The sequence below is a fragment of the Euprymna scolopes genome, chromosome 21 (genome assembly GCF_053919585.1).
Source record: "Euprymna scolopes isolate OS-2025 chromosome 21, ASM5391958v1, whole genome shotgun sequence".
Taxonomy (NCBI): Eukaryota; Metazoa; Mollusca; class Cephalopoda; order Sepiida; family Sepiolidae; genus Euprymna; species Euprymna scolopes.
Window position 1 is genome coordinate 61,471,734 of NC_136502.1, and position 25,822 is coordinate 61,497,555.

At 35.0% G+C, this 25,822-nt stretch overlaps 1 protein-coding gene across 1 annotated transcript in view; it reads left to right on the forward strand.

Annotated features, from left to right (window-relative positions):
- Positions 1 to 25,822, forward strand: part of LOC145242409 (uncharacterized) — a 236,979-nt gene that overhangs the window by 143,721 nt on the left and 67,436 nt on the right. The window contains exon 3 of the mRNA XM_080105443.1: positions 15,208 to 15,356. Coding sequence (XP_079961569.1) covers positions 15,208 to 15,356 — 149 coding nt within the window. The remainder of the gene's footprint in view (positions 1 to 15,207; positions 15,357 to 25,822) is intronic.

Sequence of the window (25,822 nt, forward strand, 5' to 3'; positions counted from 1 at the left end):
TTTGGTTCATTATTAATGATGTCATATTTCCACCGATTTGATAGTTAAATAAATATAAAGTAGAACTCAATATACCATGTTGAAGTTAATCTGAGGAGTAAATTAAACGTTGTAAATAGTAGGTTGAGTGTGGCAATGTAATGTCGGGGAGGAGCACAGTAGGAGGCAATTAATGAGAGTGAGTTAAATACCTGAGAGACTAGTTAGGGGAGGGGGTAATCAAAGGAGGCAGAGATGCTAGAAAAAATAAAATAGATAAAAAAAAATAACACGAGTTATCTATTTTTTATTAGCAGTACATGTTAACCGGTTTTGCCCGGTGAAAGCATGACAGATCCAGAACAGAATCGGAAAAGGACCTCCCTCGAAAACAAATTAGCATATGGTTATTGTTTGTGGCAACTACCATCCTTGGAAAATAGTGTACACTGGCATCTGTGGCCCAAATGAAAAAATCTGGCTTGCTGATTCTAAAGAAATCATTTATTAACTCTTTAGAATAAGCACGTGGAAATTTTAGGGTGGTTTTTGGGTAAGAGGTGGTAGAGGCATGTCGGTATTTTGTGCATAGTTGCAATCTCAAACCAATGAGTGTTCCATCCAAGCAAGGAAAGAGGAATATGTGTTTGATTACATTTTATGTTAGTTCCATGTGTGCAAGGAAAGATTTAGCAATGCGTGTTTAAATGCCAATAATTCTGGAACCTTTCATTAGAGCTCCCCATATAAAAATTATAAGTGTCATAGTAGTTAATCTCTATATATAATATTTTGACTGCAGAAATTCCCCTCTGGACCAAAGTATCGTAGGTTTGCGACAAGATGCCACATACAAATTCAATACATTTACCCCGATAGTCATTATCTTATGCAGCTTACAACCACTATTTCTGTTACATTCACTTGTGATAATAAAATGCTACATTACATTCACAATTGCCAAATCTACAGAGGAAGAAGTTCCTATTTTTCTTTCTCAATATTAAGTGTCTCCACTGCTACCAGTTGAGACCAAGGTAAATTCTATATTTTTCTATGATATTATGCTTGCACCACCATTAACTGGTTTTTACATACATATGCATAACATACTCTTTCCATTTTTCGATTCACAAATAATAAAGTTTCTCCTGTCTGATTCCGTCCATTGTGATTGGTTGAGCTCTGACCATTCTTATATTCCGGATTAATAGTATTTGAATCAATAAATGAATGCTACTCTACCATTCAAATATGGCGTCACAATTATACCTATTTTTCCCCACTGACTATATTGTAGTGCTCATTTTCTTAGATTATGCTAACAGAACACACCGGACCTATAATACACAAAATAAAATACATTGGTTCTTTCCATTTTTACATGATTTTTCGCTATTTAAAATTACTGCGACACGGCAAAATTTCAGTAGATGACGAACACAGGAACACATCATCTTCAGAGAAGTAGATTTGTTTATCGCATGTCTTTATATGTAGAAAATTGTCTCCACAAAACCTAATACTGATTTTCATAATCAGTGTACTTGGAAACCTCTAAAAGTCGTTAATTTAAAGAAATCTGAGGAGGCAGACTTAATATATAAAAAATACCTTTAAAAAACTTTAAAAACATTCAGAAAAGTAAATAATCAGAAATAGTAAAACGTTATGAATTTATTAGTTTTTTTTGGTTGTTTTTGTAATGAGGTTCATTCACTCGGTATAAGCCAATTTTTGTCAAAAAAAAAAAAGTTATGAATTGTTTAGGGTAGGTTGTTTTCATAGTTGTTTTGGTTAATGACTTCCATGCATTCAGTATAATCCGACAGCTTTTATTGTTTGCCGGGCATTGCCCATGGAGAAACAGGATGTAAACTGCAGAAGATATATACATGTATATATATATATATAGAGAGAAACAGCAAATAAATGAAGAGATTGAGAACACTAACAAATAAGACAATTCGATAGAGCGAAAAGCGCACTTCAAAATGATATATAACATGACTATATATATCAATGAATTAATTCAAAAATCATATATAAAAGTAACGTATGTGAGAAAACGATATTGCTTTTGCTCCGACCTAATACATTAGGTCCACCTCCACAGATTTAGTTCAAATGACAACTTTTGTAGGTTTTCTATGTTGAATAAGAAAATCTCATTGCAATTTTGCAAAGGCAAGTTATGCACGTTCATTCAGTTTCTTAACATGTAAGTTAGGTGTAATTGTTTTGTTTAACACGCACGCACATTACTAATATCTTGTGTTAAGAAAAAAAGTAGATTTGTTTCCTCTAGGTGGCAGTGTTGGTTGCAGAGAAGTAGATTTATCACACATATATACAAACATGGCTGACAGTGAATTACAGTGCATAATACGGATGTATATATCTGAAAAATAATTCTCTGCAAAATTTAAATGAGATCGTCTTAATCATCATACTCGAAAACCTACAAAAGTCGTATAATCAAAGAAATTTGAGGAGATGGACCTAATATAAAATAAAACCTAAAAGAAAGACACAGTTGGGAAAAGATTAAATAAAAGTAGTAAAACTGATTTTTAATATGGCAGGTTGTTTTTTATCAATAAAAATAGTGAAAGTTATGAATAGAGTAGGTTGTTTTCATGGTCTTTTTGTTAAGGACTTCCATTCGCTCGTTTATAATCCGACGGCTTTTGTCGTTCACTGGGTGTCGCCAAGAGAAATTCAGAGAAATGGGATTTGATTTTAACCGAGGAAGAACCAGTTAATGTGTATGAAAAATGCAGCAAAAAATTTAAAAAAAAAAAAAAGCAAATCTTAATCATTAAACCTAGACTGATATGGCCAACAACTAAAAGGAGAAATGCTATACATATGTATGTGTTTGATTTCGGGGAAGCTAAACACTCGCAAGAAAGTGGTGGATGACTCATTAGCTGCTGTTATGTTGGAAATTAAGTATCTAATGTCTGTAGTCTTACATGTAAAAAGGGGTGGAAGATTCGTTCACTGTTGTTATGTTGGAAATTGTCTATTAACTGTAAATTATGCATGTTGTAGTGATGACATATTGTAATGGTCTATAGTGAAGTGTTTGTTTTAATGATCTTATTCTGGAATAATCGAATTAACTGACAATCAGATACAGCGAATTCCTTGCAGAAGACTTTATTATATTTCTATTCTACTAAGGGAAAGTTAATGATGTATCTGTGTATCTGTTAAGCAGTTATGAGCGGTGAAGGGGTTGAATCTTCTGATTTCCTTCCAGTGTTGATTGGTGGCGGTGGTAGGACTAAATATTTATATGGAAAAATAGGTACACTTTCCTATAAAGATATTACGATTGTAATGTTGTTCCTAGGATGTAATGTAGTATTTTATTATAACACGTGAATGTGTCTGCAAAGGTGTTCAAAAGTTACATAAGATAGTGGTAATTAGCAGGGATATAATGAAGTTGTCCGTGACATCTGTTGTTGTAAACCTATGCTACTTTGGTCCAGAGGGGAATTTCTGCAGTCCTTTTATTATATATGGAGATAAAAATGATCCTTAGGTGATAGTTGAAATCATCCATTATCATATTTTAAAAAAAAACTTTCAAAGAGGATTCTTCTAAATATGATATCAATTGTTGAAAAATCCTGGCCTTTGTAGAATATTGGATTGAAATCAAACGAAATTCAATCTATATATCTATAAAAGTGAAATTGTGTGTGTGTGTGTGTGTGTGTGTGTGTGTGTGTGTGTGTGTGTGTGTGTGTGTACAGTTTCCTACCAAACTACTGTCAATTTTCAATCTACAGATTAGAGATTTGACATAAAGGGTATTGAGATTTGGGAAAATCTTTTTAATCAGTTTTCAGCCAGAAATTTGTCAAATGGTCAGAGTTCAACGATTTAACCATTGAAAACTCTACCAAAATCCTCCACCAACTTTGGGTCTAAACACTTGAAATTTTAGATGTAGGTTACTTGAACATGATCAAACTTTTTAATTCGATTTGAGCCCAAGACAAATGCTATGGAGTCAAAATTTAAAAAAAAATTGACCTCTGCAGTCTCTACTAAATTACTCAGCCAATTTTTTTTTTTTTAGTTTAAACATTTGAAATTTTACATAAAGTGTATTCAAACATAGGGCAAACTTTTTAATGGGTTTTTGGCCCCAAATTTGGCTTTCAAGGGGTCAAAGTTCAAAAGATTTGACCTTTGCGATCTCTAGCAAACTATTCAGCCAATTTTGGATCTAAACATTTGAAATTTTACATAAAGGTTATTCAGACATGCAGCAAGCTTTTTAATCGGTTTTGGAGTGAAAATTTGGCTGGCAATAGGTCCAAGTTGAAAGAGTTGACTTTTGCAGACTACCAAACTCTTCCGCCAATTTTGGGTCTAAACACTTGAAATTTTAGATGTAGGTTACCTGAACATGAGTCAAACTTTTTAATAAATATATATATATGTTTATTATATGCATATAAAGTTATGAACGGTACATAGGGCCTGAGTAAAGCCGGGCTGAACTGCTAGTAATATATATATTTCAAAAACTGTTCACATTAATTGAAGGCCTTAAACAGAAAAAGTTTTTGAAAATTATCTTATATAACATCCTAAAAAACAAATTGGAATTTGTTTTTTAAAATGTCCAGTATGAAATAGTACGTTACACATTTATTTGTTTATTCATTATTTTTCACCCACTTATTTACTCATATTTCATCAGCTGATTACAAACATACACACACACACACACACACACACACACACAAATACACATGATTTACATATCCTTCTTCCATTATATCATCTACTTGAAGTAATTAACACAATCAACTCTGATTTAGGTTCACTAAAAAGTTCCTTAATTAATAATCCGAATTCTGCTTTAGTCAAGATGCAGTTGATTGATTTGGCTAATTCTAGTTTCCCACCATAAGTTACTAATCTATTTGGTGATTGCATGCGTTTCTTATCAAATATTCATGCATGCCCATATTCCAATTCATTGATGAATACATATATTCGGATGAAAAGGTTTCCCTTTCATTGACTTTCTACAAAATCGGATTTCTTTTATTCAATCAATTCATAGAAATGCTGTAAAAATGATTACACTTTTCAATGTTGAGTTCAGATGCATTTGCAAACATAAGTTTGGTTTATTTTACATATTTTATGCATCATACAAATGTTTAATTATCTATATATATTATCATGAGTCACATCTTCTGCTTGGTGCATGACTTATTTTTTGCCATTCTTTCCGATCCAAGGAAAGTTGGTTGATGGACACCCAACTGTTGAGAGATGTCCAATCAAAATCATTTTCTCTCCATCTTGATTTTCCTCTGTCTCTTTTGCCTTCTAACATACCCTCAAAGAATAACGTTGACAGGCCAGTACTTGATCATTTGACATGGCCAAAAAAATTAAATGTTTTTTGATTTTATCAAATAGAAGGGATAGGAAAGTAGTTTGATGGGAGGGTGAATATATATATATATTTTTTGATCAGGCAATGTCCTGTAATGAAACTCATTATGTGATTTTGAAACCCCTCAATGCGATCGCCTTATTGTTTGGTCCATGTGATACAATCAAGGCCATATAAAACCATTGGGAGAACATAAATAAACTTTTACTTTAACAGTTATCTGCACCATTTTTGTTTTTTAGAATGGTACTGTGTTTTTGGAAAACTGCCCAACCTAGCCTGATTCAGTGTTTCAACGTTGTCTTGTGATCACTGGAGAAAGTCAGTTTATGGCCTAAATAAATGAATTGGGTGACCTGTTTGATGGGTTTACTGTAAATAGTCATGTTTAGGTTAAACTTTGATTTAGCTGTAGACATAGATTCTGTTTTCTCCAGATTCTAAACCTAAATCCTTTGCAAAACAAAAACTTGAAGTTTATATGTGCATTCATTAACAAGAACAATGTCATCAACATAGGAGAGGTTGGAGAGGATTTGTCCATGTACAGAAAACCCGCTTTGGTAAATTTCTTCTGTCTTGAGCATAATAGCAGCTATTGCAACACAGAACTGGATTGCTGAAAGCATATCTCCTTGCTTGACGCCCCTTTTTGATGTTTATGGAGTGACTAAACCTAATGTCAGTTTTTATAAAGGCCTGTGATTTTAGGATATTATAGTTTTTGTTGAGGGGATTTATCTAAAATTGATCAAGATTTGTCTAATTTGATACTATCGAAAGCTTTTGTAAAAACGATAAAAATGATGTATAATGGTTTATTAAACTCGATTGAATTTTCAATCAATTGGCTAAGGGCAAAAATTTGTTTGACTGTGCCCCTTCCAAGTTGATAGGCCACTTGGAATTTGGGGAGACGGAAATAAAGATTTTCGTCATTCTGTTGCCAATGATAGTCATAAAGAGTTTCCATACATGGTTCAACAAATGTAAAATAAGATTGAACAGCTTATGAAGAATTAGGACCATGGCATCACCTCCAGCTTTTAAAAACTCAGAGTGAATGTTGTCGATGCCAGGCCCTTTGCTAGTAGATATCTTGTTCATAGCTGTTATGATTTCTTCTCTTGTTATATATGGAATAGGTAATTCTTCTGAAGTTGGGTGTGGGTCACAAGTATTAGGGTCATCATATAAATCTTTGTAAAATGCAACCCATCTCTCTAAAATTTCTCCTCTGGAAGTTAAGATTTTTCTGTTTTTCTCTTTGATATCCCAGCTAATATTGTTTGTGACTTTAGTTTTTTCATAGTGAGGAAAAAATATTTATTCGTGGGGTAAATTAGAAATTTCATCATTTAGTTGATTTTATCCCTTTTAGACTAGTTTTTTTTTTATTTCTGCTTTTGATAATTTGTATTGAATTGTCTCCATACTTTATACGAATGCTTTTCTTATCAATTGCTCTCCTGGTATCTGGTTGAATCCACTGTGGGACTGGTTGCTTAACAGGTAGTTTCAATGATTTTAAGGTTCACTGCATCTGAAAATTCTCAATGTCAATAGAAGGAACATCTATTAAAGGTTGAAATCTGTTAGTAAGCTTTAATTTGAAAAAAAAAAATTACTAGTTTCAATGTTTTTCAAAGCTTTGACATTATATTTCTTCACTGGAGTTAAGGTTTCCTCCAAATGCACTTTTCATTAATGGAAACATAAATATGCTTGAGGTATTTAGGACTGATGCATTTATGACGTTTTGATGAAACCTGTTATGAGAAAAATGAAATCGATTTGGCCTTTACTCTTACTATTGGAATGATTCCAAGTATGAAGCTTATGATTCTGAAAAGAAAGTATTAATTAGATAAGTTTTGTTTTGTCTGTCTGTTTATTGTGTGAGGTCAGGCACTAAACTCTACTGAGCCTGCTATCTGGTCAAATGCAAACCAGTGCAACCAGTTTCAGTGGGGCAGATAGAGCTCCTAAGTCATAGGGAAAGCAACTCATCTGAGTAAACATACAATAAATCACTGAGACGAAGGTATATATAAATATCAGCTTAGTGCCTGTAAACTTATCTCACGAGGTGAGATGTGCCCCATTTATACTTTGATTAACGAAGCAGCTTAGTGATGCCATGACCTTAAAAAAGCATCTTAGTGATGGTATGACCTTAAAAAAGCATCTTAGTAATGGTATGACCTTAAAAAAGCATCTTAGTGATGGTATGACCTTAAAAAAGCATCTTAGTGATGGTATGACCTTAAAAAAGCATCTTAGTGATGGTATGACCTTAAAAAAGCATCTTAGTGATGCCATGACCTTAAAAAAGCATCTTAGTAATGGTATGACATTAAAAAAGCATCTTAGTGATGGTATGACCTTAAAAAAGCATCTTAGTGATGGTATGACCTTAAAAAAGCATCTTAGTGATGGCATGACATTAAAAAAGCATCTTAGTGATGGTATGACATTAAAAACACTGGTTTTTAGTGATCCTTAATTATAACATCCTCCAGCAGATTGGCCCTTCGTGAGGATAAAACCCACTATGACAAAAACTTCACTTATTTCTCCAGATCAGATCAGGCAACCTCTGGATCATCGACATGCAAATAAGAGGGTGTACTAGCAACCCTGGACCACTGTGACACACATGACCAAGTGCCAGCATATGCAGCCTTAAACTTAGAAATGAAATGCAACTAGGGAAAAGATACAAAACAACTTCGTATTTGCACCTACAACCCCCAATCTATAAGCGACCTCAACCATGATCTTGATGTTATGGTTGCATGAAATGGGACATTATTCGCGTTAAGTGTTGAGCCATTCTGTAGAACAAAGATGGTGGTAGTAAATTCAGTTGTTGAAGAATCGGTGCAATTATAATCGAGTGTTCAGTGATTCTTTAGAACAAAGATTGGTGGCAGTAGATACAATCAGTAAAGAATCAATGTAGTTCAGATCAGCAGTGGTTCAGTTGTTTCAAGACTGAGACTGAGATCGAACTGACTTGCATCCAAAATTTAATATTTTTTTATAATGAGGTTGGAGGCTTCTCATTGGTTGATTGTTCTAATGCGTAGTTATAAACAAGATCGTCCAAATTTTGGAAGGTATACCCTCCACATTAAGCAAAAACATTTAAACACCCGCTCCTTTTTTGATATAATCAAAAAGTTTTTTTGGGTTTAATAGTGTAAAAATAAAAAAAATATTTACCCCTCCCCCCTTTTTTAATTTTATTTTTGGGATTTATCTTTTTCATTGGTCAGAAAAAAAATGTATTGGTATAATAAGAAGCCATTTTTAATTCAATTGTTTAAGTTTTTTGTTTGTTTTTTTTTTTTTAAATATATATACAAATACATGATTGCAACGTCTTGTCAGACGAGTGCCAACCCCCAGTCACTTAGCGTCGATATGCCTGAAGATGACTTTTCAGTCCTGCCAATGACTTGCATACCCTCAAGCAGATGACATTGATGTCAGTTATTGGTTTGGCTGAAACCAACAGCAACACAACTTTTATTATCGCGCACTTTTTCTCACTGCTCCATAGTTGAAAATTGAGATACAGGAAATATATTGTAACGTTGAGTGGGAATTGCTTATTAATGAATAAATTTCAAATATATTCATATTTTAATAGCTATACATTGGCATTTTACTAAGCTGAGGTGGTCAGAATGCAGTGGATAAGGTTACAGATTCAGATACAATTGAATTTGTTTCATAATGGCATTTTCACTTATGGATGTTGGCAACCTTCACACTCTACCATAACAAAATTGAGTTCGATCCTGCTGATTTTTACAAATTTATTCTTTAATGCAGTAATATTCCATGGGTAGTTTCGTCTACCACACCTCCCCCGATTGATCATGGTACTTACGTGTCAAATTGAATGGCAACATCTCTCAACAGTTGTAGAAATGTTGATCTTCTGCTGAATGCTTGTGGCTGTAAAAATAAAATCAATTAAAAAGAATAGCAAACAATTCCATCTTCTAAGTCCCTCTATCCCATAAGTGGCAGAGGCCTTGAAATAGATATACGTGCTTAGCAATGATCAGTTCTAAGTGACAATCTTTAGATTGAACCTTCAACCTCCAGTGTGGACGAATAGTTACAAATTACTTAAGTGACTTCTACCCAGTTATAGCTAATGGAACGAGAGCATGCTAACCTTGTGGATTAAATAAAGCATTCTATTTGACAACATGTAAGTGAAGGTTTTGAAGTTGTATCAGGTGAAGTGTCCAAGATGAGAATAGTAGTCTGAATAATCCAAGTTATACAACATCTGTTCACTTAATTTCTAAGAAACAGGAAACTCTTCAACTTCTCTGTCACAGATGTTACTTCCTGTACACGTCAGCTTAACTTCTAACCTGGTCTTTAACAAAAAGAATTTGTTTTTTCTTGTGCGGAATTTTCTATTAACTTTACACCCAACATCTAATCTAGCTAGACTATGCATGTCAAAAGACATGGTTCTTAAAGAAACCGAAATGTATGATAATGATAAATATTAACATTTTTTTTGATATAGTGGAGTCAGTTTAGCTGTAAATTTTTGTTTGCATGTTTTAAACTTATATAGCAAAAGAAATTAAAAAAAGATTGTTGTAAAAATAACTCTATTGTCCTGACTAGTGGCAATTTGGTACCTGTCTGAAACTATCATTTTTATATCTAAAGTTTATAGCGTATATTATCTTTCAATGCCTGTTCAGGGAAGGATAGTATAATATCTGTTCTGTTATTGGACTATCCTGCCAGGCATTGAAAAACAAGTAAAATAATCCAACTCCGACGGTATATATATAAACAATATATAATTTATTACGGCAGCTAATACATTAATTGAATAAATATGCAACACACTCACGATTAGAGTTTAACGGTTAACAAACACTTAAACATTATGACGCCATCTTTTTTAAAAGAAGAGTTCGTTAACTCTGCCTTTTTATAAGGGAGATAACTTAACAAATTATATGCATATTAATGCCAATATAAAGGGAGACAACTTAACAAACTCATCTTCAAAAGTTTTTTTTTTGTTTTTTTTTATTTTTAATTTCAATCATTCAAACTGCCTTGTTGTAAGACGCTTCTCAATAACCAAGGGGATGCACCCCATTTAGTGATGCAGTCTGCCAATTGTGTTCCTGTCTCTTACCATTGGAACTCTTCAATCTGTCCATTTTCCACAAGTTCCTTAATACCACTGATTTCGATCCGTAATCGTTTTTCTTTGACAGATTTTGTTGATTTGACCGCTTCATAGAGAGATTTACAATCAGTGACACAAATTATAGGTAGACTCTTGGGATTTGTTCTTCCTGTTGTCAATTCACAAAACAGGGTGGAGATGAAGACAGCCATATCAATAGCTTCAGACATTGAAATTGTTTCTGCAGCTACTGTGGACAATCCGTCTGATTTTCTTTGAGTTCCACCAGATCGGTGAGATTTTCCCAGATGTCCCAGTGAGGAATATGACATAACCCCCCCCCCCTGACTTCCACCATCAGGAAGATTTCCCAAAGCGGCATCACTAAATATCACCAAACGTAACTGATCAATGTCACCAAGATGTTGATACTTCAATGATAGCTTGGATGCCTTAGCTTTTCCAATAATTTTGTTGGCAGTTATCAGGTCCTTTATGGTGCTATGGTTAATATTAGTCGCTAGACTACATACATCAAATAATAAGTCCGGTCGGCTCTGCTGCGCTAACCACAACAATTGGCCGATCTTGGATCTGAGTGAATTTATCTCAATTTCTGTTAGCGGTGATTCTTTTTCCATGGTCCTTGAACAATCTATTGGAATGGATGATATACTGTCGGTATATTTGTTTTGGTTTATTAATATTTCTGGACCGTAGCAATTAATTCCACAGTATTTGAAGGCCTTACTATCCTCTTTTCCAATTTTAAATGCGCTGCATATTTTGCGCATGGTATTGTTGAATGTCTGGTCCCCTGACCAAATGAAGTCATCTACATGACACGCCAAAACTCCAGCTAGGTTACCAGATTTACTAATCCAGTAGAAAACTGTAAGGTCCATTTGGAACATTACACCACCATTTTCAATCATAACTGATTTCACCTTATTATACCACTGCAGAGAAGCATCACTCAGTACATAGACGCACTTATTTAGCCGCCATATCTTGTCACTGAAAGCTTCTTTGGGTGGTCTGATGTATACTTCCCTATCCATAGTGTGACCCTGCAAAAAAGGCAGTTTTTATGTCTATGGAGTGTAGACTCCATTGATTTTGGGCTGTTAATGCCATAATAAGTCTTAAGGATTCATGAGCACAGGTTGGTGAATCCTTTTGAATGTCATTCTTGGGTTCTTCAAAACCTCTAGCGACCAGCCTTGCTTTTTGCATAACCCCATTAGGTGTGTTTTTTAAACTACACACCCAGCGCGTAGATATGCATTTCTGTCCTGCATCATCTATTTCAGTAAAAACATTGTTTTGTTTCCAGCTGTCAAGTTCTCTTTTCTTGGCCTCATCAAATTCTCTACTTGCCACCATCATTATAGTGTCTCCTTCTGTGGGTCCTATCAGTGGTTCTGCCACATTAAGATCCGTGACTTAAATCTACCGACATCTCTTCATTCTCCAAGTTTACTGGCCTTTGGATTTTCACATTAAACGAATGTTTGTTTCTGCCGGTGGCTTTTCCAGCCCGACTTATTATTTCCGCCTGTATTTGCCCATTGCTTCCCTTTTGGTTGTATGTGATGATGTTACCAGGCTTTATCTTGGCTATAGGATCGGGTTGTGGGTGATTTTTTTTGTCCCAACCTCAGCTGTTTCAGTATATTCCTCATCAGATGTTTCATAATTATAGTCCTGGCTATCAGAGGTTTTTGATGCCACTGAAATTTCATTAGAGTTTACATCCGCAAGTGGTGAGTTACACAAACGCAATCTGCATTTATGTACTCTCACAAGCATTCCACCATGTCTGACAAATACCACAGGACCATCCTGACTAATGACAACACCTGGACCCTTCCATTCTTGATTGTCTGGTCTTTTGTAATAAACTTTATCCCCCGGTGAGCAGAGATCAGGTGTGGGGCGCGTTTGTTTCTTTAAGGCCCTCCTAATTTTCTCAGATGATTCGGCTTTGATAAAAGCCTGTCTTGCAGCATGCAATCCATTTATGTTGTTTTGTTACAACTTCACTTGTGGTGGTCCCTTCTAGTGCAGGTGGTTTATCAATAAGGATCGTGGGAATGTTTGGATTTCTTTCAAAAACTATCTGATAAGGGCTATATCCATGTACGTTTTGTAACGAATTCTTTGCCATAATGGCCCAATTTAGTGCTGTTTCCCAATCCAGAGTGTAGTCGGACCTCAACTTCAATAATATTTCAGTTAGTATCTGATTGTGTCGTTCCAATAGACCATTACTCCAGGGTGAATATGCAGCAGTGGTAGAGATGTCTATGTTAAAATTTTCAGCCATATCTTTCATTTCAGCATTGTCGAACTCACCTCCCAGATCACTGAACATTCGTTTAGGCGCTCCATGGATACTAATCCAGCATTGAATGAAATTTTTTTAAATTTTAGATGACTGCTTAGTGTTAGTGATGCAACCCGCACTGAACCGGGAAAATTCATCTATGATATGCAAATACCATAGGTTAGGTTCGAATTGATGAAGATCCATGGCTACAGTATGGTTGTAGTCATTAGCTAAGGAAAAACCAACAACTGGTCTTGGTGCAGGTTTTCTATACTTCCTACATATTTCACAATTGGCTACAATTTTTTCCAAAATTTTAGCGACCTCCACAACATCTGAGCCAGCAGACTTTAATAGCAGTTTTAATTTCTCAGCTGGGGCATGTCCAAACTGCCTGTGCAGTTTTTCTAAACTTTTTCTTTTTTCTTTATTGGTCATGTTATCAACAATTAGCACATCGGAATGGGAGTTTCTTGTATGATGACCACTACCAAGAATATCTACACAGTAATGTCCACTAGATGTGAATTGTAGGTTCATTGGCTTCCCAAACATGACAGCTTTGTCTGAATTAAGATCCAGAACAGCTCCAGCCCTCTTCAACGAAGCTTTACTCAAAAGCAGAGGAATATCAGCTTGAATTACCTCAGCACTTATATTACACCTAGTGTCTATCGCCGGTAGAGTTACCTGGGTAGAGGAGTTTATAATTTTTCCGTCGCCAAATCGGAAAATCAGAAGTGTCTATTACTTCTCTTAATATCTTCTGGGTTGATATTCTTTTTATATTCATCCAACCATCTTTGGCCACAAACGGTCCGAGTACAAGCTGTGTCAATCACTGCCATGTTCAATGACTCAACTAAAAAAATTTTACTTGGAGAATATTCATCGTGTGAGAGAAGTGTGATGTTACACTCTTCCATTTCTGTTTCTTTATGCTCCAATTCGTCTGTTTCGGTTAACCTAACAGCTTCACTTTTGTGGAGGCACTCTCTCCACCAATGCAAAACGCTCTGGCAAATAGAACATTTAGTAACTTTCCCATATCTGTTAGTAGGGTTCCCGTTTCTAAATCTATTAGATTTCCCCGTATCTGATCTAGGAAAGTTACGGGATTTTTGTTTCCTTGATGTTGTTGCATATAAAGCGGTTTCCTGCTTTACAATAGGCTCCTCATTAGAAGGTATAACATTTGATTCTCCAAATATACGTTTTAATGCGGACTTAATGTTTTTATATTTCAATTCTGACGAAGCACACGCTGTCAATGCGAGTTGGCGCTGTTGATAATCCAGGCCTGACTTATCTAATAGTTTAAAAGCTAGGACGGCATCCGGCAAAGTCATTTCAAACTTGGTACTTTTGAGATATCTCTGGTCAAATTCTATAATATATTCAGAGATACTCAGGTTTTCAGGCCGCTGGAATTTATCAAAGTTTTGGTAAGCCTCGTACATAGAGTCTAGAGAATCCTTTAAAAACAAATTGTCTAATACATTAATAAGATTCGACATACCTTCGTCTGTGTTGAGTTCTTCCACTTCAATTCCCATAGCTGCCCGTTTTGCATTTCGGTTAAGTGAAAGGCTAACGGCCAATGCCTGTTTGTTCTTTGGTAAATCTGTCATCATTGTCCAAATCTTTATTTCATTTTTCCAGCATGGGTAGTCGTTCTCATCAAATCTAGGGGGATTTTTGTAGTTAACGGCCATTTCCTCTTTGTGGTCGTTCGTTAAAAAAAACTTCAATTATTGTTCCGTAGATCGTTTTCGCTCGCAACTACGCTCTGCTACCATGAAAAACAAGTAAAATAATCCAACTCCGACGGTATATATATAAACAATATATAATTTATTACGGCAGCTAATACATTAATTGAATATGCAACACACTCACGATTAGAGTTTAACGGTTAACAAACACATAAACATTACGACGCCATCTTTTTAAAAGAAGAGTTCGTTAACTCTGCCTTTTTATAAGGGAGATAACTTAACAAATTATATGCATATTAATGTCAATATAAAGGGAGACAACTTAACAGGCATTACTTCCTTCATTGAGGATGGTAGTGTAGTATATATTTGTTCACCATTATGGGTTAGATAGCGTATATCATAATTCGCAATCGGCTATTCATGAGCAAATTGAACATCTACTAAATTATGCGACTGGAGGTGAGAGCATATTATTGCTAGTAATTGATAATTTTATTAAAAACAAGTATTTGACTGATAATTTTAATTTTTTATTCATTTATTTCAGAAATTGTCTGTTTCGTGCTTTGGGGGATCAACTGGAAGGTCATGGCCGAAATCATTACAGCCATCGACTAAAAGTAGTTGACTACATGTCCAAAAATAAGAAAGATTTTGCACCCTTTGTAGAAGACAATATTCAATTTGAACATTACCGTAAGTATATCTTAATTTTTACTTATGTGATTGGTCATGGCATCATATTGAAATAATTTAATGTTCAGTGGCTTTATCTCATCTCCAACTTTAGACTGTGTAGTTATCTTGAATTTTATTCCTTCTAGTTGGAAATTGACTGCTTAGGGTGAAGTAGAAGAATATGGACATGTTGAATATTCTCAGCATAATTTATTTGATTCTGTGAGTTGCATATAATTAGGCATTTATCCAGTATTATTTTTGACTTATTGTATCTACCTGGTACTACCCAGAATGCAGTGAAGTCATTTTTGTTACTATTGTTTGTTAGCACATTTCTGTTCATACAGAAAAAAAATTGCAACTTTTTTTTATACTCTTCATGTGGAATAAAAAATTTGATTTTAGTCATAATTGAAAAATATTCACATATTACCAGTTGTTCAAGGGAGACTATGTAATTTTGAAAATAAATTGTAGCAAAATAGAATAACAAATGAATACTTGTTAGTCAGAATAAAAGTTTGATATGTCAACTTAAATACTATCTAAATCCAACATTAAAAATCCCACAAGATAACTTTACATGTGAGAGAAAAAAAAATTCATTCTCATTTGCATTCACTAACAGAATATCAATTCCATAGAAATGATTAAATTTTATCATTCATAAAAATAGTTTCTTGTAATGCAAAAAATTAAAAATTATTTCTGTTAATGATTGTGGTGTTTATGTTTGGAGATGATTACAAGAAATAACTTTTATGTTGGAAAAAGGAGTGTAAAATTCCTTCTGTAGTTTGTCTGCTATTGGTGGAGAAAGGATTTCTTGCGAGAATAAATGGTTATTCCAATAAATTTGTCTTTACTGATGCCAATGTTTTTTTTTTCACACTGAAGTGTACGCAACAGACAAAACCTTTTATAGAGATGCATGAATACATATAAAAATCCTATTTTAAAAGTTAAGCATGACAAAATGACAAAAGTGTGATTTCAAACTAGAAAAAAATGCAATGTCAAAGTTAAGCATGACACAAAACAAATGCTATTTTGAACTTGAACGTGACCTACTAAAAAAAATGGAATTTCAAACTTGTGTGACCTACTTAAAAAAAATATGCGATTTCCAACGTGAGCATAACGCAGAAGAAAAATGCTATTTTGAACTTGAGTAGGTCAGGCCAAAAATAAAAATGCTATTTTGAACTTGGGTGTGACCTACTAGAAAAAAAAAAAATGTGATTTCTGTCTTGGGTGTGACAAACTGAAAAAATGCTATTTCAAACTGAAATGTGACAGATAAAGCCTTTCAGACTACATATCTCGAATAAATTGTACAATTCCTTCAATCTTGGGTGGTTTGCAACTGGTGCCATAAAGATCTGTTTTTTAAAAAGAATTGGTAAATGTTGGTATCGATCAGATATTTTGAGGCACTTGGATTTGATTTGAAAATTGTTACTAGGATTATTAAAGCAAATATAACTGAAACACAATTCACAAATTCATGTGATGAGGAATGATGCCACACAATCTCCGATAATTTTTTTTTTTTTTTTTTTTTTTGTGCCAAATTCAAGATTTTAAAGTCAGAAATGACTTTCCATTCAACAGGTTAAATTTTGTGTATTTTTTATTTTAAATAAATATTCGATTTTATAGACTAGCCTGGATGCCCGGGTGTTTGGAGGTGTGTGTGTTGTGCTAAAAAAAAAAAAAAAAAAAAAATTTGTCATCTGAATGGTCAAGCTTCCAAACTATACTGATCTTGTGAAAATCCGTCGCCTCTGTCGAAAGTTTTAGGCAGAGATACATACATACATACATTTAAACAGACAGGTGAGATTTATATTATAGACTAGCGAGGGTACCCGGCGTTGCCCGGGTGTTTGTAGGTGTGTGTGGTATTAAATAAAAAAGAACCCGGCGAGGGGGGGGGGGTAGGATCGAACCCGAAGCCCTGAGGCGAAATTTGAAAATAAAATCGGCCAGCCAGAATGAGTTAATGAAAGATGTTTGAATTTATTTAAGTAAGAAACAAATTGACAGGTGTGCGCCCGAAAGTCGACGAGCATTACGACGACGACCAGGTTTGTTTTTTATAAGTAAAGTAAAAAAAGAAAACAACGTCAAAACTTAAGTGGGGAAAAAACAAAAAAAATAATGTAAGGCAAACGAACGATGAAAACAGAAAAAAGAACACGTGAAAAATGGCTTAAATAAGCCTGTTTCGATATTAAAATTTAAAAAATCGGTGGGTACCCGGGTGTTTTTGGGTGTGTAGTCGGGGGTGGATAAGTGAAGTAAAAAAAAAACAAAAAAAAACAGAAAAACGAACGTTACGTGAAAAATGGCTTAAATAACACTTGTTCAATATTTAAATTTAAAAAATCAAAAAAAAAAAAAGACATCTCACACCGCAATTCGAACCCAAAACGTTTAGATAATGAACCAACATGCTAATTGACTGAGCTAACGCTACGTACATGAAATTGATTCAGTTTTTCAACTATTTAAAGTAAATCAGGTCATGACGTCATCTAGTGCATGTGTAGAACCGCTTATCATCACGAGAAGACCGTTTTTGTTGACCCCCCCCCTGTCGAAAATTGTCGATTTCGGGGTGAAAAAAATGAACGTTTTTGGCCAATTTTTTGATATTTTTCAAGTGAAGGATGGGGCTTCGATATGGTAACAAGTTTGTGAATTTTCGTTGTGTCTGTCGAAAGTGTTTAGCAGACACACAAACATACACACATATATACATACATTTTCGCTTTTATATATATATAGACTAGCGAGGGGTACCCGGCGTTGCCCGAGTGTTTGGAGGTGTGTGTGGTTTTGGGTAAATCAAAACTCCGGGGGCGGGGGTTAAAATAAAAAATAAATGTTTTGGTAGGTAAGTATGAAGATCGAACCCGAACCCTTGAGGCAAAGTTGGAAATTAAAGTGTGATAAACAAAAATGTGCGACGTTAACCATTGCACCACCGCGACATACTGACAGAAACACGTTTGAATTTATTTAATTACTTAAATTGGCAGGTGCACGTTTTAATGATTTAATGAGGTCAACTTTTGACTGAGAGGTAGCATTTCATTTAGTGCAGGAATGCTTTTTTTTCCCCCCCCCCAAGACGTTGGGGTTAGGCGAGCGAAAACTGTTGAATATTTATCTTCCCGAAGTCGAGCAAATTAAATAGACAGACGAGCTCCGTTGTTAACTCTGAGATATTACGATTTATGTGATATAAAAAGTTTTAAAAAGTTGTGAATCGACTGACTGCTTCTCTGAAAAAAGCCTTTTGTAGACATACAGAAAAAGCGAACACACATACACACATACATTTTCGCTTTTATATTTATAGATAACTAATATGCAATTTAAGTTTCATTGGTGCATGAAAGTTATCTCATAATTTGATGTCATAAGTGATTTCAACTGAAACATTTTTCATTGAAAGATACCCATGAAAAATGTTAGGCAACAGAATTTGCCAGTTAGTAGTTAGGAAGTAATTCATTTCATCAACCCGATCTCAGAACTTGGTTCGTCTGTCCAAAAGACTTCACTACTCTAATGACCGAATAATTAAAAATCTGAGTTTATGCAGATATTGTCATTTTATTTAAAAAAATCTCCAGTGTCTCTTGAAATTTCAGCTGACACCAAAGGAAATAATGTAACCTCAGTGCTAAATTGGATTTGGGATATTAAAAAATCCCTCTGTGGGGGACATCTGTTTAAAGCGAACATTACTTTTTTGAGAATGAATCCAATCTCTTATTAGTTGTTGCTTCTGAGTATTTTTTTTTTTAAATATGTCAACGCTGGGGGGGGGGGTATAAACCTAAAATATGTGCAACCTCAGGTGCACTATTTTACACCTGATTACAATAAAATTCACTATATGGAAACCAAAATATTTTTTTTTTTTTTTTTAAATATGAAGGTTGTATATCTATCAGGTATTACAAGCCATGATCAATGCATTGCGCAAAGCTAAGAGAAAACAGTATTTTACTGCACAACGTTTTTTCTTTTTGTATTTTTGCTTTCGTTTTGAATGATCTATTCCCCCCCCCACTCCCCAACAACTAATATCTTAGGGTCAATCATAATACCTAATTTGGACCTTATGTTGAGAAAACAACCAATTGAAATGTAGTTAATAACCATGAGTCAGACTACGGACTTATTGATTCATCCCTTTTTATATGGATAAATACAGATTCGAGGTCAATAAAAAGCAAAAATAACAGGAAATTAATATTTCCAACTTTTTAGGGCAGTTTTCATAGAAATTTAAGAATTATTGGTAATTAATGTCAGCCTTTTTTTTTTTTTTTTCCTGATAAAATTTCAAGTAAAAAGAAAAACAAATCGTTTATAATTTCTGTACGGTTCAATAAAAAAAATATTTGTGTTGTGTGCATATAAAAATATTAGGAAGATTTGACATTGCTTGGGAGAGAATAAGAAATTTTGTCCGTTTACACCCAGTTCATAGTTATATTAATTGAAATAAATTTAAAACCCTCTCGCCTTTGATGCATACTCGTCATTTCCGAGCAGTACAGCAATATCTGTGAATGATTATATTTTGCATATATATCTTTGTATATATAAAATTAGGTATGTGTGTATATTTATATATTTCTATGTACAGGATAATCTCTTAAACTAATGAACAGGTTATGAATTTTAGAATATATGTTCTAGGAAACCTGACATAACAGAACATTTTTGAGGGTATAGAGGGTGCATGTATAAAGTTAAATATGTGTATACGTTTATGTATTTGTATGTATAGTATTTCCTCTTAAACTAATGAACTGATCATTGTGAATTTTGGAACATAACTTCTAAGCAAAAGTTGGTAATATGATCTATATTTAGCTTAGTTTTATGCAAATGAAATGCTGCAAGCTTTTGTGAAAATTCAGATACCTCTAATTTTTGTGAAATTTTAACGTATGTTTTATAAATATTCTCTCAGTTTCGCTGGAATATTTTAAAGAGACATAATATAGACACAACGTCTGATTTGAAAATTTTAATATTTATTAATTTAAATGTTATTAGACACCAATTAAGATTCCATTAATTTTGATTTCTTAAGTCCCCTTAAACTTAAATATTAGACATTTTTTAGAATTATGTAATGGATTTTTTTCAAAATTGAGATAAGGATTTTAGACGTGAGGTTTAGTATTGTTATATCTTGCTTTTACTCTTTATAAGCAGACATAAAAGTGATGCAAAACTGTTTTGTTTTCAGAATTTTACCTGTTCTGAGATTAATATTTATCTAGTAATATATATATTCATACAAAAGTTATCAATGACAAAAGGTTCAGTCATAGATGATTTAGCTTGATGTTAAAAAGGCTTCTTTTTAATTCAAGGAAAAACCAGTTTTGCTTTTTACTTAGAACCAAAGCTCCTAACTGGAAATGCACATTGACTAATCGCATGTAGTTGCAACGATGAATCATTATTTATAATGATAAAGTGAATGTAGGATAGGTATGTCACTTTAAAAATCATGTATGTGAACTTTTATGAGCAAAGAAACTTAATCTTAATAACAGATAATAATAAAAATGAAGGAAGAAATAATCCCCTATTTAAATTTTAGGAGCAAAAAAGCTTAAACAACATCTGGCAAAAATATAATTTTTTTCAGCTTTAATAGACACAAAAATATTCCACTGTTAAAATGGAACAAAGTTTCATCACTTATTAGTTTTGTCAAAGAGAGAGTAAGATTTTTTGTCTTTTCTTAGCAATTAGTTTTGTCTTTTTATTGATAAAGAAAGTTTTGTAGTTTCCTTATCAATTAGTTTTGTTGTTACGATTTCAAGTATTGATTTCATCCTGTTAATGGGGCTACATATTCACTGATTGCAGCCCCATACCCCAAGGGGTACCTTCCGTTCCCCAAAATAGGGCCACATGGTAGGATGGAATCCAGGTGGCTAAGCAGTCCATTAGGTGACTGACAACACTCCATTTTGGCCATTGCTTCAACTAGACAAAAGATCAGAAAGATCCAATCAACTGGTAACGTCATGTCCTAGTATTTAGAAGTTCAGCCACAACTGTATTCTTTAATCTGATTCTAAAAAAAAAAAATTATTTCTCTTTATTTTTTTTCCACATAGATACTAAAAGGTGATTGCTGAGGCTCAATCGTGTTGAGAGCAAAGGTTACCAATGCCAAGGAGTAATTTTCTTTAAGAATAATGTTCTCTAGGAATAATATCCCTATTCTCACTAAAATTTTCTTCTAAAATTAATATTTTATGGCCATAATGTATGTCATAAACCAAACTAATTAAGTAATGAATTGGAATTGTGTTAGCGATCGACAGATGATTCCCATGAGCATTATAATAAGGAGTATTTTGTTAAATGGCAAATCACAGCATTCAATCATTTAATGCTGGGAACCATTTTTTCTAAAATGATTTAATTTCTTATAATAGCCTAGACCATTATTATTCCTAATATTCATAATAGGTATCTCAAACTAGCCTAGTTTAGGATGCAAAAACTGGTAAATAAAGTTAAATTTCCCTTAACTTCAACTTGTGATATCTCGTTTATTTTTTGGGTTATTTTGATAAAGTTTTGTAGAGAAATATCTTCTCTTTAATAATCTGTTGGTATCATATTACTAGGCTCATAAATCAAGGAGCACCACTAATAAAAGTGAATGTACCTACACATCGAGATTTACAACTTAATGCCAAGTGACCAAAGTATGAAGTATCATCACGACCCAACGAAAACATAAACAAACAACTTGTTTCACTATGGATTTGTTTGTTTATTTAAAAGGTATAGAAAGTTATCGTTTAAAATAATATTTTTAATGCGACATGGCATATGTAGCAGAAACAAATGGAACTTTTTTAATCGGCCAGCATCCGGTTTGAAGAACAACTCGTCCTTACTGAGAGAGACACCAAACAGAACGGACCTCCCTTTTCTTCTCTCTCTCCACCTTGGTGATTTCTAATGGTATCGACGATTTCATGGGGAATAACTACCGCAATAGCACCAGGTAGCCGGAGTCCAACTTTTGACTAGGAACATATCACATTCTCCTTAATAAACCTTTTCTGTGTTACCTTTTATAAAGTTGTTGCGTTCATCATTTCAGAAGCTTGTATAGAATTATTTATTTTATTAGGTTGTGCCCTAAAAGCATTTCTAAACCCCAAAATGGTGACCCCCCCCCCACGTGATATACAAGCAATTCTGAATGGCGAGCCTTTTTCTTCATTTTTTGTAAAACCTGACACAGCACAGAAAAACCAGCGAGCTAAAATTCGGCCCCAAAAAAGCGAACTTTTCAACAAAGAAAAACAAGTGAAAACTACTACTGACAAGTAACTCAACAAGCAACAAATGCATTGAACCTCGTTTTTCCAGAACTCTTCGTTTACAGACAACCGGCACATCACCACGTTATTTGACTAAAGACCAGCAACGTTGGGTATACAGACGGCAAGGAAAAAGAATTTCTCGCTGGCAGCGGATGAACAACAATGACAAAACCTCTCGTCAGATTCGGCAAAGAAAAATAAACAATGAGCTGTCAACTTCATATTGAATTTTTAAAAATTCGAGTTCGACAAACAAAAAAAAAATTTTTTTTAAAGGCACTATTTCCTTGTTATGCACTGGACCTTTGCCGTTTTCTTAACCCGAGAATAAATATATACATAAAGATATTTTAAGGGGTCAGCGCCACGTCTTTTGATGCACGTGGTCGATATGTTCTCTCAGAAGAAAACGTGCGCTGCCACATCACATAGCAGTCCGTAAGCAACAGACTGCGAGAGCGTTCAAAAAAAAAAAAAAGTGACTAAGCATTTTTTTTTGTTTTGGCTAAGGATGCAAGCACGCACACACGTGCGTACACATACTCAAGCAAGAGACAACCGATACAGAAAAGAGAACTTTTAAAAAAAAAATATATATATATATATATTTCTCTTCGTCTCTCGGCCATAGAAACCGTAAGTACCCTTTTAAAAAGATTTAACTTCAGGCTTTCCGTATATACATTAAAAAAAAAATCTCTATCTATATATGTATATATATATATATATATATATAGACACACACTTAAAAAAGAAAAGAAAAACACACGCATATATTAACTCATTTACTTTCAAGAGTATATTTTTCTATTTTATATTTTTGTGGAATCTTTTTTTTCCGTCTCTTAAGTATTTTCTCTCATATTTTGTCTCGTGTTGAATATATCCCCTTTTTCCTCACATGGTCCTTTGACAATGTCCTATCTATATTTAGTTAATTTTTTTTTTGTCTGTTGTCGCTTTCTTTATATATACGAGTATATAAAATAGTTGCCGCGAGCCTTCGCAATGATGTCACAACCTAACGACGTCATGGATATGGCTATTTTTAAACCCATTGAGAAACTCACTCACAAAGTAAAAAAATTTGGCAAGCTGGAGCCGCAGTTGTGCAGGCACCAATTCCAGGCTAACTCCTTACATTCACGCCACTACCGTCACCACTCAAACAAGCCGAAACTGTGCTTTTATCACAGTCGTTTTGGTATGGAGGCGCAGAAATGCAAAAACCCCTGTTCGTACATGAACCAGGGAAACTAAGGTCTGGGGAGCTGAGCACGGCAAGCTCTCCACGTGATATTAACAATAACCGTGCCTATTTTATTACAGACTCCCTATCCCAAGCACGTTGCTTGGTTGATGCCAGAGCGGCCTGCAGTATCTGGCCACTGAAACTTTCAAGCCTCCAGTGACGTCCATCACACTGCAGGCAGTAAATCACTCCCCCATCCCCACGTACGGTCAAATTTCTCGTTCTCTGGACTTGGAATTACAAAGACTTTACGTGGGTCTTCACTATAGCAGATTTACCCTACTCCATACTAGGTGCGGATTTCCTGCACCACTTCAACCTGATAGTGGATATGCGCTGACGCCAGCTGATAGATGCAAATACAGATCTTTCACCCTCTCTATCAGCCCAGTATTCTTCGTTGCCGCTTCAGATAACCCGTATCCGACCGCCTTACACTCCTACCCAGAGTTAACAGATTTAAATTTTGTGGTAAGCGAACCCACGCACACCACAAAACACCACATCGAGACCACAGGTACTCCTGTTTTCTCACGCCCTCGCCGCCTCCCTGCTGATAAACTTAAGCCAGCGAAGGCAGAATTTAGCTAGGAATAATACGCCCCTCGTCCAGTCCATGGGCTTCCCCTTTGCATATGGTCCCGAAACGAGACAGATTGGCGTCCGACTGGGGACTACCAACGACTCCATGCCATGACGGTATCTGATCGTTACCCAATCCCACATATACAAGATTTTGCTTCCTCTCTACATGGTTCTAAGACCTTCTCCAAACTAGACCTAGTTAAGGCTTACCATCAGATTCCAGTGAATCCAGCCGACATACCCAAGACTGCGGTAACGACTCCATTCAGAGTGTTTGAATTCTTAATTATGTCCTTTGGTTTACGAAACGCAGCTAGCACATTTCAGCGCTTCATGGATGAAGTAGTGCGCGACTTGGACTTCGTCTATAACTATATAGACAACATTCTCGTGGCAAGTGCCTCATCTGAGGAACATGTCACTCATCTCCACCTACTATGGTTTCAGCGATATCAGGTCAGGATTTACCCTGGTAAATGTGTTTTCGGTGTGTCGTCACTAGTTTTCCTGGGCCACATTATCAGCCCAGACGGTATATCTCCGTTAACGGAAAAGGTGAAGGCTCTACAAGACCTTCAACCACCCACTTCACTTCACCAACTAAGGCACTTCCTCTGTCTGTTAAACTATTACAGAAGCTTTATCCCACACTGTGCAGATCTCCTAGCTCCTCTTTCCAACCTGTTATGTAACAGGAAAAAGAAAAATGAGCAAAGCTCACTTAATGAGATCCAGCTTAATGAAGTGAAAATAAAACTGGCAACAACATCTCTACTTGCACATCCTGTACCAGATGCCCAGTTTTCTCTCGTCGTTGATGCATCAGGCACAGCTGTAGGTGCAGTATTGCAACAGCAGCACCAACAACAGTTACAACCTCTCGCATACTTTTCAAGACAGCTGAAACCGGCAGAACAACGTTACAGCACGTTTGGCCGTGAACTCCTGGCAATGTACCTCGCAGTGAAACATTTCCAACATTCACTCGAGGGCCGTCAATTTGTGATCTACACTGATCACCGTCTGCTGGCATATGCACTGCGTTCTAAGCCGGACAACTATTCTCCCCGCGAAACGCGCCACTTGCATTTTGTTTCGCAATTCACCAGCGATATCCAACATATCTCAGGTGAGTAGAATGCTGCGGCAGACGCTTTGTCCCGCCTTCCCATTAATTCTCTGTCCTCACCATCGGATATCGACTTACAGCAGATGGCCTTAGATCAGCCAAGTTTGGACACATT